We start from the raw sequence: 17,083 nt of genomic DNA, 5'->3' as shown, positions 1-17,083 counted from the left end.
CAACCTAACGAATGTTCTGGGAACTTTCACTGAACCAATTTATGTTTGCTGGGTAGCCAGCTGGAGGCTCAGCTCACCATGGTAACAGCAGAAAACTGTAAGAGGCAGTTAAATATCATTTCTCTCTTTTTTTGCCATGTTGGCTAAATATTAGTGACATTTTGTATTCTGGTAGGCCTACTTATCCCAACACATGGTAGTTTATTTAGTAGAATTAATCAATTGCATCATATTGTAAGTGCATGTGTGCACTTTGCAGTTATCTTTGCCACACCAAACATGGTAATGATGATGATAGACATCAGATTTATTTATAAAAAATAAAATAAAAAGGTGTACTTTCACCCTCTTTTCTCCCCAATTTCGTGTCAAAAGGCAGTCATTTGTCAGTGTGTGGTGACTGACCTGTCTAGGTGTCTATCTACTCTGTCAAAAGGCAGTCGTCAGCACTAAAAAAGTGATAACAACACGAACCCCAGTAAAAAAAACAAAAAAACATTAGAGACCGGGCTCTGTATTTGTATTGGCTGAGAAGGAAGTGTGCGTCAGCTTGTTGTCATTGCGTGGAGAGGGATAAGGAGCGGACATACACAGGTCCCTCTCACTGTCACGATGCGGAGCATCCAGGAGAGTCTGTGGGTCCTACCTCTGCTACTACTGGGGCTGTTACAGCACTGGGCTGCAGGCAACTCATTCAGTCAGGTAATTCCTGCTGTAAATTGATTAATATATTATATTGCCTACTTATATTACGATTGATACAATATCATTTCCTTTGAAAATATAGTTGGGATAACTCAATTGCGACACAGGCTAATCTTTTACATGTGACATATTTTCTTTATCGTTTCGGTGGAGTAAATTATTATTCTGTTTATTTCACAATCCAGTGCTTGTTGTTCAAATAGAAATAATAAATCTGGGGACAAAACTAAATATTTACCGATCCTTGGAGCGTCACGCGAAACATTACGCAAAACGCGCCTGTTATTTTACTACCAACATTTGTAACTTGAGTCTGATAGTTATCAGTACAAAACAGTTACATTTGATAATACTTGTGGAATATAAAAATACTTGCTTGATATACACTACCGTACAAAAGTTTTAAAATAGAAATGTACATGTTTTTGAAAGAAAAGCAATTTTTTGGTCCATTAAAATAACATCAAATTGACCAGAAATACAGTGTAGACATTGTTAATGTTGTAAATGACGATTGTAGCTGGAAACGGCAGATTTTTTATGGAATATCTACATAGGCCCATTATCAGCAACCATCACTCCTGTGTTCTAATGGCACATTGTGTTAGTTAATCCAAGTGAATCATTTTAAAAGGCTAATTGATTATTAGAAAACCCTTTTGCAATTATGTTATCACAGCTGAAAACTGTTGTGCTGATTAAAGAAGCAATAAAACTGTCCTTCTTTAGACTAGTTGAGTATCTGGAGCATCAGCATTTGTGGGTTCGATTACAGGTTTAAAATGTCCAGAAACAAAGAACTTTCTTCTGAAATTCGTCAGTCTATTCTTGTTCTAAGAAATGAAGGCTATTCCATGAGAGAAATTGTCAAGAAATTGAAGATCTCATACAACGCTGTGTACTACTCCCCTCACAGAACAGCGCAAACTGGCTCTAAACAGAATAGAAAGAGGAGTGGGAGGCCACGGTGCACAACTGAGCAAAAGGACAAGTACATTAGAGTGTCTAGGTTGAGAAACAGACGCCTCACAAGTCCTCAACTGGCAGCTTCATTAAATAGTACCCGCAAAACACCAGTCTCAAAGTCAACAGTGGAGAGGCGACTCCGGAATGCTGGCCTTCTAGGCAGAGTTCCTCTGTCCAGTGTCTGTGTTCTTTTGCCCATGTTAATCTTTTATTTTTATTGGCCAGTCTGAAATATAGTTTTTTTCTTTGCAACTCTGCCTAGAAGGCCAGCATCCCGGAGTCGCCTCTAATCGAACCCACAAATGCTGATGCTCCAGATACTCAACTAGTCTAAAGAAGGCCAGTTTTATTGCTTCTTTAATCAGTTTTAACAGTTTTCAGCTGTGCTAACATAATTGCAAAAGGGTTTTCTAATGATCAATTAGCCTTTTATAATGATAAACATGGATTAGCTAACACAATGTGCCATTGGAACACAGGAGTGATGGTTGCTGATAATGGGCCTCTGTACGCCTATGTAGATATTCCATAAAAAAATCTGTAGTTTCCAGCTACAATAGTCATTTACAACATTAACAATGTCCACACTGTATTTCTGATCAATTGGATGTTATTTTAGTGGACAAAAAATGTGCTTTTCTTTGAAAAACAAGGACATTTCTAAGTGACCCCAAACTTTTGAACAGTACTGTATATTTTCTAGTTTCTTTGCAAATACAACACATTTCTATGTGAAAACTAAAATGGTCTAGTTATTTATTTTTAGTAGATGCTCTTATTCAGAGAGATTTAAAGTAGTGAGTGCATACATTTTCAAACTAGGCCCCCATAGGAATCAAACCCACAACTCTAGCATTGCAAGCACCGTGCTCTACTAACTGAGCCACGTCATCACATTACAAACCACTTGATGACTCAATGTACTCAGTTACTGTATTGTGTTTTTCTCCATGCTGATAGAAAGTCTACAGGTACAAACCCAGATGACCAGCCTATATACAATACTGTATTGTACATTTATATTAAGTGGTTTGTAAGGATGGTAAATGAATACGGCACAAAAAGTGGTTATTTGATCAAGAAAAATATTTAATTTGATGTGGATGTTTTGTGTTTTTGTCATAACTTTGCACCTTTTGAGAAACAAGTTTTGGTTTATTTCATTCACTTTATGAGTTTTGTAAATTTATTCATTGTATTTTCATCTTAAAATACTTGATTTCTTCTTATCCCTTGCGCAAATAGCCTACAGCTGTATCTGTCCAGAGCTCGCTCTGGCAGGGAAACTCTGAGGGCCCAGAATAGTTGATAGATACAATGTTGCAAGTTCATTGCAACGCAGATCGGTAGAAATGTTAAGATAAATTGTAAATTGACACTCCACATGAAAAAGGTTGCCGACCCCTTCGGGAGCATAATGGCAGGTGGGAGGAGGAGGGTTGGGAATTTATATATTTTTTGTTCTGGTTATCTTGATCTCTTGCTCCCTCTTTGAGTCATTTGTGTGTCTTAATTATTTCATCAAACAGTGTGCTTAAGTGTCTAACTCAATCCGCAGACATGCACTGAGCTTGTCTGATGCTTTAAGCCAGAGGTGTTAATTTCATTCCGCAGAGGGCCAAATGTCTGCAGGTTTTCACTTTTCCCTTGTAGTTGATTGATGAATTGAGGTGACTGATTAGTAAGGAACTCCCCTCACCTGGTCATCTAGGTCTTAATTGAAAGGCAAAAAACTAAAACCAGCAGACACTAGGCCCTCCTCGGAATGAGATTAACACCTCTGGCTTAAAGCATCAGACAAGCTCAGTGCATGTAGTTGATTTTATTAAAAACACATAGGGTGTGTCTATATATGGAAAAATACACGTTTACAAATTTAGACCAATCAATTGGTTGAAAGAACAGACGACTCTCGGTTGACCAAGATGTATTTTAAGCGGGGACAGCCCTAGACAGATAAATACACATTATTTATTATGTAAAACAAATAGAATAATTGTGCTTACATTCTTGGTCTACAAGACTAGAGTGGTAGACATCACTATTGGATGTCATTGATTAGTTTAGATTTTTGTTGAAGATTGAAAACTGGGTCTACATGCATTTGGTCTATTTTCTGACACTTACAGCTGATAGAACCACAAAAAAAGCACATGCATAAATATACAGCAGAGAATATGCATAAATGTTTAAACGTCTGTGTGTGTGTGTGTGTGTGTGTGTGTGTGTGTGTGTGTGTGTGTGTGTGTGTGTGTGTGTGTGCGTGTGTGTGTGTGTGTGTGTTCATCTTCAGGTGTGTGACCCATCAAAAGATGGCACCATCTACAACTATAATGCTAAGACCCTGAATGGGAGTCGTTCAGTCTCCCTCAGTGAGTACATGGGGAAGACCGTCCTCTTCGTTAACGTAGCCTCTTACTGAGGACTCACCTTCCAGTACCTGGGTAAGACTGTCTGGCTTAAGACTAACAGTATAACAGTAGACTAACAGTTGAATTAGCTAACAGTAGATTTACAGTTGAGTTAGCTAACGGTAGACTAACAGTTGAGTTAGCTAACAATAGGCTAACAGGAGAGTTAGCTAACAGTAGACTAGTGTAACCGATGTGAAATGGCTAGCGAGTTAGCGGGGTGCGCGCTAATAGCGTTTCAATCGGTGACGTTACTCGCTCTGAGACCTTGAAGTAGTTGTTCCCCTTGCTCTGCAAGGGCCGCGGCTTTTGTGGTGCGATGGGTAACGATGATTCGAGGATGGCTGTTGTCGATGTGTGTAGAAGGTCCCTGGTTCAAGCCCAGGTAGGGGCGAGGAGAGGGATGGAAGCAAAACTATTACACTAGCCCCAAACTTAAGCTTGGGTGATATACCGTTGGTATGATTATTATATATATATTTTTTAATATATAATTTTTTGTACTTTTACCCCTTATTTCTCCCTAATTTCGTGATATCAAATTGGTAGTTACAGTCTTGTCTCATCGCTGAAACAACCCTATGGAGAGGAGAGGCAAAGGTCAAGAGCCACGTGTCCTCAGAAACACAACACTGCCAAGCCGCTTTGCTTCTTGACACACTGCTCGCTTAACCCGGAAGCCAGCCACACTAATGTGTCAGAGGAAACACCGACCAACTGATGACCGAAGTCAGCTTGCAGGTGCACGGCCCGCTACAAGGAATCACTGGAGCACGATGAGAGAAGGAAATCCCGTCCGGCCAAATCCTTACCTAACACAGACGACCCTGGGCCAATTGTGCACCGCCTCATGGGTCTCCCGGTCACTGCCTGCTGTGACACAGCCTGGGATCGAACCCGGGGCTGTAGTGAAGCCTCAAGCACTGCGATGCAATGCATTAGACTGCTGCGCCTCTCGGGAGGCCCGCACAGTGTGATCTTCAATACCGTTTTTTTTTGGGGGGGGCACCCCACTTCGCCTTGCGGGGTCTGCGTGCCACGCCAATGCTTATAACTATAGGAAATCTAAGATGTGTCAAATAAATTATATCAGTGCTCCTGCTATGCATTTGGTTAACTATCTTGCTGGCTAAGTGTCTAGATGTCAAGATCAAGCTTCTTGGTTACAGCAGAGACGTTCAACCCCCTCCTGGATCAAGATCCCAGTTGCCTAAATGATTGTTGTTTTTTATAGCGGCGCTTGTGTACACATTCGGTATACCCTGATATGGTGCAGAAACGTTGAGACGGTATGAACATCTGGATACAGCCCAACCTTACCCACACTTAGTTTATCCCCAAAACCCCACAACCTGATTCACTGTAAATCCCTCTTACAATGAGCAGGTCCAGACTAACAGGCTTGACTGACTGACAGGCCTACATTCAATCAGATCAAGTGTTAACCGGCGTTAGCCGACACCAACATAACTAATGTTTCGGCAGTGACAGAGGTGGAACTGCATTGGAGCTGACAAATCAGTGAGCAGCTGTTCTTGTGATCATTGTCAGGAAGCCCCACCCATCCCACCCCAGTTTGCAGTCAGAAGGAGGAAGTGTAGGCTATATAGAAATAATGACACTCAAATAGAAAAATCAGGAAGCAAAATAATGACAATTTCTATCAGCCTAATCGAGATGTAGATTACATCTCACATTCCAGTGTTGACTTGTAAACAAAGGCTGCATGGGATTTCTGTGAATGCGACTATACGTGCAGCCAATGACAATGTTCGCTTTAGGTATAATCCCGGGTGTCAAAGCTGTCGTAAGAATTGGACCAAGGTGCAGCGGGAACGTGTATGCACATCTTCTTTATTATATAAAAAGAAGGAAATAATAAACAAAACACGTATACAAACGCAACGAACGACACTAACAGACCTGTCAGGCGAACATACACTAAACAGGCGACAACTACCCACAAATCCCAATACATAGGACCTTCAATCAGAGGCAACGAGGAACAGCTGCCTCCAATTGAAGGTCCATCAAAACCCTAAACATAGAACTAAAAGGACTAGACTAGAACATAGAAATGACTAACATAGAACATAAACCAACAAACCCTGGAACACATAAACCAAACACCCCTCTACCTAAATACATAGCCCGAACCACATAAAACAAACACCCCCTGCCACGTCCTGACCAAACTACAATAACAAATAACCCCTTTACTGGTCAGGACGTGACACCGGGAGCCGTTTGTGGATTTGACAGCTCTAACGCAGTTCCAACTCCGACATGCCAAAACAACCCGCAATGTAATTGTCGGCTAAAGCGTATATCTGATTGAATGAAGCCCGTAAAGCACTCTTCAACAAAGAGAAAGAGGCTAGTCCATACGTGAGGAGAAGAGGAAGAACTATAGTGTACGCCCTACTTAATGTACGTTGTTTTGAAATCTGATTTTGTCCTCAATTTACCCAAGGGTTTATTATGTTGTTATTATACAACCTTTAATCCATCTGTGTGTGTGTGTGTGTGTGTGTGTGTGTGTGTGTGTGTGTGTGTGTGTGTGTGTGTGATCTAATCAGAGTTGAATGCACTACACAAGGAGATGAAGGATTATGGGTTCACCATTCTCGGGTTCCCCTCCAATCAGTTTGGAAAGCAGGAGCCAGGAGACAATCATGAGATTCTGGCCTCTCTAAAGTAAGTATTGTTTGTCTCAGAGACCCGTTAACATGAAAAAGCATACGTCATTAAACTGACATATTGTGATGGGGGAATTTGTATTATGCTAATTAGATTTATGCTGGGGCGCAGACATCGACCTTAGGGGGTCAAAAGACATAGTGGTGTAATGTATACGATATATATTACCAATGTTTTATTACATACGATATACATTACCAATGTTTTATTACATAGGGGAAATATAAACTTAAAACTAATCCAATTGTCCTGCATGCCTGAATGCAGGCAACAAGACAGCAATAAAGGCAAATCTTCTGTCAATCAACACAGCTTCTTTTAGTTTGGAAAAAAAGCCATCTAAGGAGCGATATACAGATCCCTAAGGTATAACCCACTCTGAGAAACATATACAACATTCCTATGGTATCTGGTCCCTCTAGCCCGCTCTAGACGCTACTCCTGGCCAGCTTAAACCCCATGTACACCAGACTAGAAACCCTGGTTTCACCAGCATCTGCCTTCAGTATATTTGGGTTTTTATAACCTGGGTTGTTAACCTCTGGCGAAAGCAGAGTTTGTATGTATAAGAGGCTTAACAGTGTTGTGGTTTGTGTTCGTGTCACATAGTCTATCTATCTAGGGCAATAGCTCAGTGAGTGAGGCACCCATTCAAAATGTCCGTTAAGTGGCTCAAAAGCATGTCTAGGCAATGGCAGTGTCCCAAATGGCACCCTATTCCATAAATAGTGCACTACTTTTGACCAGAGCCTCATGGGGCCTGGTCAAAAGTAACACACTATATAGGGAATAGATTGCCATTTGGGAAGTACACCAGTGATAAGGGTATCTATCTTTCCTTGGGTTCCAGGCATGTCCGACCAGGAAATGGATTCGTTCCAAACTTCCTGCTATTCCAGAGGGGGGATGTGAATGGAGACACAGAACAAGGAGTCTACACTTTCCTCAAAGTAAGCAAGTGATTAGGGTTGCAAAAATCTGGACACACACCCAAAATGTCCAGGTTTTACGGAAATCCTGGTTAGAAGATTCCTGGAATCATGAGGGAATAAGCAAGAAATCTGAAAATCTCCAACCAGGACTTCTGGAAAACTGGAACATTTTGGGTAATTTACCGGATTTCTGCCATCCTTCAGGTGATTGTTGTTGTCATCCTAGTGTACAGCGGGTCAATAACCCTTTGTGGGCGACTTACTTCCCACTATAATCCTGACTCAATTCTTGTGGAAGTGACAGTTGGCAAAATCACCGTGTAACACATATGCAACTGGGTTACACAGAGCGGGAATTATATCCTAACATTCAGGGGGAACACTTTTGGGTGCACACCTGTTCTTAATAGGCTTATTAGTAAAGACGTGTCATTTAACAGTAAAAATGTATGACATTTTAATGTGGCATGAACACAACCAGTTATGTTTTCATCTGATTGTCAAACAAATCACTTCAAAAAGTAGGCTACTTGTGGCTGTGCATGTTTGTCCACTCCAAAATAATTCCAGCATCCAAACAGTGCACTGTGCATGCACCATTTGATGAATGGAAATAGACATCTGTTAAAAACAGTGTAGTGACATTCGGTGATTGTCACTAGGCCTACTACTACAGTAGGTGTATCATGGATGCCAAGGGAAGCCATGCTTCCCCAAAAATGTACAAAAAATTAAGTATAATTTTTTTTTTCTTCATTATTTTCCTTCAATTTGCAAGTGGTTGGATCTACAGTTGAAGTCGGGAAGTTTCCATACACTTAGGTTGGAGTCATTAAAACTTGTTTTTCAACCACTCCACAGATTTCTTGTTAACAAACTATAGTTTTGGCAAGTCGGTTAGGACATCTACTTTGTGCATGACACAAGTAATTTTTCCAACAATTGTTTACAGACAGATTATTTCACTTATAATTCACTGTATCACAATTCCAGTGGGTCAGAAGTTTACATACACTAAGTTGTCTGTGCCTTTAAACAGTTTGGAAAATTCCAGAAAATGATGTCATGGCTTTAGAAGCTTCTGATAGGCTAATTGACATAATTTGAGTCAATTGGAGGTGTACCTGTGGATGTATTTCAAGGCCTACCTTCAAACTCAGTGCCTCTTTGCTTGACATTATGGGAAAATCAAATGAAATTAGCCAAGACCTCATAAAAAAAATTGTAGACCTCCACAAGTCTGGTTCATCCTTGGGAGCAATTTCCAAATGCCTGAAGGTACCACGTTCATCTGTACAAACAATAATACGCAAGTATAAACACCATGGGACCACGCAGCCGTCATACCGCTCAGGAAGGAGACGTGTTCTGTCTCCTAGAGGTGAACGTACTTTGGTGTGAAAAGTGCAAATCAATCCCAGAACAACAGCAAAGGACCTTGTGAAGATGCTGGAGGAAAGAGGTACAAAAGTATCTATATCCACAGTAAAACAAGTCCTATATTGACATAACCTGAAAGGCCGCTCAGCAAGGAAGAAGCCACTGCTCCAAAACCACCATAACAAAGCCAGACTACGCTTTACAACCGTGAAGCATGGGGGTGGCAGCGTCATGTTGCGCAGTGCTTTGCTGCAGGAGGGACTGGTGCACTTCACAAAATAGATGGCATATATAGGAAGAAAAATTATGTGGATATATTGAAGCAACATCTCAAGACATCAGTCAGGAAGTTAAAGCTTGGTCATAAATGGGTCTTCCAAATGGACAATGACCCCAAGCATACTTCCAAAGTTGTGGAAAAATGGCTTAAGGACAACAAGTCAAGGTATTGGAGTGGCCATCACAAAGCCCTGACCTCAATCCTATAGAAAATTTGGGGGCAGAACTGAAAAAGTGTGTGCGAGCAAGGAGGCCTACAAACCTGACTCAGTTACACCAGCTCTGTCAGGAGGAATGTGCCAAAATTCACCCAACTTATTGTGGGAAGCTTGTGGAAGGCTACCCAAAATGTTTGACCCAAGTTAAACAATTTAAAGGCAATTCTACCAAATACAAATTGAGTGTATGTAAACTTCTGACCCACTGGGAATGTGAGGAAAGAAATAAAAGCTGAAATAAATCACTCTCTATTATTCTGACATTTCACATTCTTAAACTAAAGTGTTGATCCTAAGTGATCTAAGACAGGGAATTTTTACTCAGATTAAATGTCAGGAATTGTGAGAAACTGAGTTTAAAATGTATTTGGCTAAGGTGTATGTAAACCTCCAACTTCCAATATATATCACATGAGAAAGCATCTGAGTGAGCGAAACAGCACCCCTCTGTCTCGGTATTTGTAGCCCATGTATTTGATGCTGTCTGGCCAAAACGGGATGACATGGGATCCTTACTGTAGCTCCCGTAAAATAGAGGACAAGACAACCTGCCTAACCCTAGTTCTAACCATGTCTTTTAGAATGGTTCTAACCATTTAACCCTGCCTTCTAGAACTGTTCTAACCCTATAACCCTGTCTTCTAGAACTGTTCTAACCCTATAACCCTGTCTTCTAGAACTGTTCTAACCCTATAACCCTGTCTTCTAGAACTGTTCTAACCCTCTAACCCTGTCTTCTAGAACTGTTCTAACCCTGTCTTCTAGAACTGTTCTAACCCTATAACCCTGTCTTCTAGAACTGTTTCAACCCTATAACCCTGTCTTCTAGAACTGTTCTAACCCTCTAACCCTGTCTTCTAGAACTGTTCTAACCCTATAACCCTGTCTTCTAGAACTGTTCTAACCCTCTAACCCTGTCTTCTAGAACTGTTCTAACCCTGTCTTCTAGAACTGTTCTAACCCTCTAACCCTGTCTTCTAGAACTGTTCTAACCCTATAACCCTGTCTTCTAGAACTGTTCTAACCCTGTCTTCTAGAACTGTTCTAACCATATAACCCTGTCTTCTAGAACTGTTCTAACCCTATAACCCTGTCTTCTAGAACTGTTCTAACCCTGTCTTCTAGAACTGTTCTAACCCTGTCTTCTAGAACTGTTCTAACCCTGTCTTCTAGAACTGTTCTAACCCTCTAACCCTGTCTTCTAGAACTGTTCTAACCCTGTCTTCTAGAACTGTTCTAACCCTATAACCCTGTCTTCTAGAACTGTTCTAACCCTATAACCCTGTCTTCTAGAACTGTTCTAACCCTGTCTTCTAGAACTGTTCTAACCCTCTAACCCTGTCTTCTAGAACTGTTCTAACCCTCTAACCCTGTCTTCTAGAACTGTTCTAACCCTGTCTTCTAGAACTGTTCTAACCCTGTCTTCTAGAACTGTTCTAACCCTGTCTTCTAGAACTGTTCTAACCCTATAACCCTGTCTTCTAGAACTGTTCTAACCCTATAACTGTCTTCTAGAACTGTTCTAACCCTGTCTTCTAGAACTGTTCTAACCCTATAACTGTCTTCTAGAACTGTTCTAACCCTCTAACCCTGTCTTCTAGAACTGTTCTAACCCTATAACCCTGTCTTCTAGAACTGTTCTAACCCTATAACCCTGTCTTCTAGAACTGTTCTAACCCTGTCTTCTAGAACTGTTCTAACCCTCTAACCCTGTCTTCTAGAACTGTTCTAACCCTATAACTGTCTTCTAGAACTGTTCTAACCCTCTAACCCTGTCTTCTAGAACTGTTCTAACCCTATAACTGTCTTCTAGAACTGTTCTAACTATATAACCCTGTCTTCTAGAACTCCTGCCCGCCGGTAGGGGACACCTTTGGGAACCCCACCAACAGGCTGTTCTGGGAGCCCCTGAATATGAACGACATTAAGTGGAACTTTGAGAAGTTCCTGGTCGGACCGGACGGAAAGCCCGTGATGAGGTGGTTCCCCCGGGTCACAGTGTCTGAGGTTCGGGTGGACATCATCAAATACTTCAATCAGCTCTTCTCCCAGTCCACCCAGCAGAACATTGACTAAGATTTTACTGTGGTTATGTCCCAAATGGCACAGTATTCCCTATGTAGTCCATTACTGGAAATTCATTATATAAGGAATAGGGTGTCATTTGCGACTCAGCCTGTGCTGTCATCAGGGCTGGGGTCAATTCTATTTCAGTTGAGTAAATTCCTGAATTGAAATGGAATTCATTCCATCCCCGATAGGCTGGATTAGATTTTTTTAAATGGATTTATTAGAGATCGCCCCTTTAGATACATGAAATCACAGGGGAACGGTTTCCAGGATTCAGATTAAACTTCTTTCTGGACTAAAAAGCACTTTCAAATGGAAATCCTCCAATGACTATGCTTCAAATTTTACTTCAGGAGTAGGCTTAATCTGGGTCAGGAAAACCAAAATGGTCCTACAACACTTTTCCCCATCCTTTTCAACCCCCCCCCCTCCCCTTGTAAAAAAAACAGACAGACCATAAGTAGAGTAGAAGGTCTAGAAATCAGTCGATGGTGGTACTGGGTTGTAGGTCATTGAGGTGGCATGTTGTATGAAGGCGAGGCTTGAAAACAGTGATTCTGTGGTGCCAAGCCTGAGTTCTAGGGTCCAGGCCAGTCCTTCAGTGCATTCAGGCTGGGCCTGGTAACCCAAGGAGCCATGCTACCTCCTCGTCCTACCACCCAGACCAGACACCTGGTTACCCACTGCTGCTGCCTGACTAATTCATGTCAATAAATCACATCAATGCAACATGGAGTGTGGTGCCAACTTCTTCCTGTAAACGATGATGTCATGTGGTGCGTGGCCACACACATGCTTTCACAAAATGTCCAGGTCAACAATGGGTTGTTAAGAGAATCTGTTCTTTTAAGTCGAAAAACAAAAACTTAAATGAAAATAAACACCAGAGTAAAATGTACAAAGACATTTAGGATATGTTTATTAAGCCAGTCAAATACAAAAAGTCTCATCACATCAGTAATGTGCTTTTGCCTCCTGCAAAACTCCAGAACTACAAACCAGAAAAAGACAACTAACTACCAGAGGAAAAACAAAGCATTCCTTTCAAAGTGCAATTCAACCTTTAAAACATCTTCATTCAACTATTGGACCATTCTGGAATCTGTCTTTTAAAAGAAAAAGACTGTTCCAACTATTTACAGTGAACATTGTGAATAAAACACCCATCTTTACCAGCAGTCAGAATGAAACAAACACAATAAGGATTATAATAGGATACATATTCAACCCTATATAGCTTTGAGTTATGGGTTTGATTCAGGAGGAGACAGAACATTAGTTCACCACCAAATCAAATCACACATCAGGAGGATTGGAGCTCTAGGGTAGTGACCAATCCCCCAAAAAAATCAGCCCCATCGCCCCCTAAACTCCAGACACTAGTCGACATAAAGCATTGGCAAAGTATAAGCAATATGGTAACAAACAAAAAAATCCACCTTGTTGTACAATGAGTTTTTATTGTTGCCATTTTGTCAACACCTATCCAATCCTCTCAGATCAACAGAAGTACCTGGGGTAAGGTACATGGCTGGGAATTCAAGCCGGCTCTATTGACAGTGTCACAGAGGTTCACAGGACTGTCAGATAGATACTGTAGATAGATAGGCGTTAGTATGAAGCAGCTGGTCTTAGAGGTGCATTGAGACAGAAGCCAGCTGAGTCAGGAATAGGACCTAAATGGCACCCTATTCCCTATATAGTGCACTACCTTTAACCAGAGCTGGGAGCAAGAGTAGTGCACTACACAGGGAATAGTGTGCCATTTGGGCAGCAGTCCCTGTCTGGCGGAGGTGGTTTATCACTGGGCTGTTAACTGAGGAAATGGCTGGCTGAACCTTAGGGGTTAGTGGAGTCTCAGCTTTAAAAAAAAATCACTTCATTTCCTCGCCTCTGACTGGATGCAAAAAGGACATGAATGACAGGTTAAAGCAATATGACGGAGACCAATTGTACCCTGTTAACGTGATATAAATTCACATATTAATGCACTTACAGCGCCTATTCTGACCATACTGCTAGCGGAGCGCTCAGGCAGGCTAACGTTTAAAGTAACCAGAACAGGCCTATACACATTACAGTAGTACTATCTAACTGTCAGCAGTAGGGAAGGAAACGAGACCAGGAAAGGAAGCCATTCAAAACTATTGGGACAAAGCCTGGGTACACTACGACCCATGACCCAATCCTCCAGACATGGCAGCTTTGTGAGTAAATATGTTGAGGACATATATATATATATATATATATATATATATATATATATATATATATATATATATATATATATATATTGGAATCGATGATCAAATATTTAACCCAATGAAATCAAAGCAAAGGTGCTCCATTGAAATGACATTGGTCATTTTTGGCCAATCAGGTGCTCTTGTGAGGGTGTGTGTGTGTGTGTGTGTAACGAACATACGATGTCAATAGCTACAATATATTGGGAGTACACTAACATAGAAAGAACAGCATTACTAAAGACAAGTGATTTACATTTAGTCAATGCAACCATCAAAACAGTAGATTATAAATAAATGATCAATAAATCACCACAGCCATGTTTTTTGGCATGATATACCAGCTAAATTCACTTCCCAAGTTTGATGTATTATAACAATCACTTTATGAACAGTTACACTTATAGTACAGTTCTAGAACACCAATGGTACTGAAAAACAAAGAAAAACAACCACTGTTACATTTCTATGATTCCAATTCCAAGGCAATTTATCTATATATTATATATCGTTGGAATGAATACAAGTAGGATTGGATGTTATTGACATGGGAGAATGGACCCCTTAACCCTACAAGTAACAAAACAGATTTGTAAAAAAAAGAAAATATATATATATATTTGCAGTGGGACGATCGTCAACAGCTGATAATCACATAGGTATGTTGTTTTAATATTGTATTTCGATAATTTCAACCTATTACACAAAATGACTTCAGTTCCTGCATAGAATCATATAAAGCAGATATTGAATCTCCCAAAAAAATAATATGAGGTTAAACAAAGAAACACATCTAAATGGTAATATTGATGTATTATATTTCTGAATAGCGAAAACAGTGTTTGTCTCACAAGTAGGCTTATAAAAGGCAAGTATAAACAACATTACAACAGGATATCTACAGTTCAGTAGGAAAATTATAGTTCAAATCACACCGGGTCAACTGAAAACTGATTCATGCTTCTACCACCCAGCTGGATCCATGGTGAGGCAACGAAAGAACGAACGGTGGAGAGGCCCTTAGCGCTTTCCAGGGTCAATATTCTGTCGCTCTCTTTTTCCAAACCCAGTTGCTGCGGACTGATCTATAAACAGAGTAGAGGAAAAAGTTTGTGATCAATGAGATGTTAAACAATCAGCCACTCAAGAGAACAAAAGAAAAAGCGAGCGAGAGAATGGGAAAGCGAAAGAGACCGTTTGTGAATGGATGAGAGAGAGAAAGTGAGAGAGTGGCAAAAAATATATATCATGTTTCTCTGGTAGGGTTGCAAAATTCTGGGAACTTTCTCAACCAGAAAGGAGGATTCAGGATTTCCTGCGTATGCATCCTGATTCCAGGTGATCTTCAAACCAATTCAACTGGGTTCATGCAAGTGACTGAATGATCGTTCGTGGGAGGAATCCTCACTATCAGTATCTGCAACTTGGCAGTATGCACAGAACATTGTTTTGAGAACAGAAATGTTTTGGTACCCTTCCCCAGATCTATTCCTCAACAGAATCCTGTCTCTGAGCTCTACAGGCAATTCCTTTGACTTCATGGCTTGGTTTTTGCTCTGACATGCACTGTCAACTGCGGGACCTTATATAGACAGGTGTGTGCCTTTCCAAATCATGTCCAATCAATTGAATTTACCACAGGTGGACTCCAATAAAGTTGTAGAAACATCAAGGATGATCAATGGAAACAGGATGCACCTGGGCTCAATTTCAAGTCTCATAGCAAAGGGTCTGAATACTTATGTAAATAAGGTATCTGTTTTTAATAAATTAACACATTTCTAAAACCTGTTTTCACTTTGTCATTATGGGGTATTGTGTGTAGATTGATGTGGGACGTTTTTTTTATTTAATCCATTTTAAAATAAGCCTGTAACGTAAAATGTTGAAAAAGTCAAAGGGTCTGAATACTTTCCGAATGCACTGTAAGAGAACTAAGGGGACTGCCGCGGCAGAGCACACTTCAGACCGGTTCTTTATGCATCTAAGTTTGACTGTAACCTCAACAGCTTGCTGTTAATAAATCATTAATAATTTAAGATTGACTTGGTGTCCAAATGTGTATAATTTCCATGACAATTTGGCATCTGGAATGGGATGATTGATTCTGCCTGCGGAGCTCTCCAGTGAGGGTTTGCAAGGAAAACCGGTGGTGCATTTTATGAAGCGTGAGGGTAATTCCCATCTGACCAAAAGAGGATGAGGTCCCGCCCAGACCAGACCCTTACTGTGAGCTGCCTGGGAGGAGACACATCATCCGCGAACAATTAAGGGACACTGCGACCGAATTTCATTAAGTCAATTTAAATGAATTTGTATAAAATAAAGAATAAAACTAAACAAAATTAAAGGAGGGTACCACTAGTCTTAAGTAATAGCACGAGGTGTTATTCTATATGTTTGGGATGCGGCGAGACTATAGAGTCTATAGCATCTATGACTACGTGAGACTATAGAGTCTATAGCATCTATGACTACGTGAGACTATAGAGTCTATAGCATCTATGACTACGTGAGACTACAGAGTCTATAGCATCTATGACTACGTGAGACTATAGAGTCTATAGCATCTATGACTACGTGTGTTGAGATTTGAAGTAGATCCAAGAGCTGATAAGCCAGCACAAACTTTTTCAAGGTCCTAGCAGATGTTAAACAACATATTTTGACTAGTTGATGTCACAGGAACATATGTCAATGCAACAGGTCAAAAAGATAAGATTAAAAGAGAGAGGGATTGTTTACTTTAGAAGGTGCCTATTCCGCTCAACGGGACACTGTCATCTGATGTGTCTGAAGTATAATTCTGTATACGCATGGTTTTATCAAGACTTCCTGCCCAAGATGCAGTAGACTGGATTAAGATGTTTTTTGAACTGATTAAAATGTAGCATAGTGAATGTTAATTTTCTGTGGTGTCAATACTGTGTTTGATTTATTGTGTGGGATCTTTTTATTTTGGTTTCAGTGGCATTTTTTTCACAGGTTAGAAAGGATGGCACCTTAGCGGGCACACAAATTAAAGGTTCTGAAGTATTTATTGTCCGAGTTTTGGTTGCACATGTAAATTATCTTGATAAGTATTGTACTGAAAAACCCAATGTAAAATAATGAGTCTGAGGTACAGGGAAAGAAAAGGGAAATAAACATTCACTTAATGGGGTGGAATGACCTCTGAC

At 40.5% G+C, this 17,083-nt stretch overlaps 1 protein-coding gene and 1 pseudogene across 10 annotated transcripts in view; one reads left to right on the top strand and one right to left on the bottom strand.

Annotated features, from left to right (window-relative positions):
* Window positions 1-558: 558 nt before the first annotated feature.
* Window positions 559-12,390, top strand: LOC106604151 (glutathione peroxidase 3; annotated as a pseudogene). 2 transcript variants are annotated; one of them, XR_001328607.3, is made up of 5 exons: window positions 559-702; window positions 3,965-4,115; window positions 6,662-6,779; window positions 7,633-7,732; window positions 11,437-12,390. The product of XR_001328607.3 is annotated as a glutathione peroxidase 3, transcript variant X1 (transcript). The 2 variants fall into 2 exon arrangements; XR_014392273.1 differs by lacking the exon at window positions 3,965-4,115 and having other exon boundaries at window positions 605-702.
* Window positions 12,391-12,563: 173 nt separating this feature from the next.
* LOC106604149 (TNFAIP3-interacting protein 1) overlaps window positions 12,564-17,083 on the bottom strand; it is a 43,246-nt gene continuing 38,726 nt past the window's right edge. For all 8 annotated transcript variants that reach the window (XM_014198561.3, XM_014198560.3, XM_014198557.3 and 5 more), the window contains one exon: window positions 12,564-14,989. In XM_014198561.3, the coding sequence (XP_014054036.3) occupies window positions 14,925-14,989 (65 nt within the window). In that variant the 3' untranslated portion in view covers window positions 12,564-14,924. The remainder of the gene's footprint in view (window positions 14,990-17,083) is intronic.

Source organism: Salmo salar, chromosome 05, assembly GCF_965601325.2.
Source record: "Salmo salar chromosome 05, fSalSal1, whole genome shotgun sequence".
Lineage (NCBI taxonomy): Eukaryota > Metazoa > Chordata > Actinopteri > Salmoniformes > Salmonidae > Salmo > Salmo salar.
This window is presented reverse-complemented; position numbering and strand designations above follow the sequence as displayed.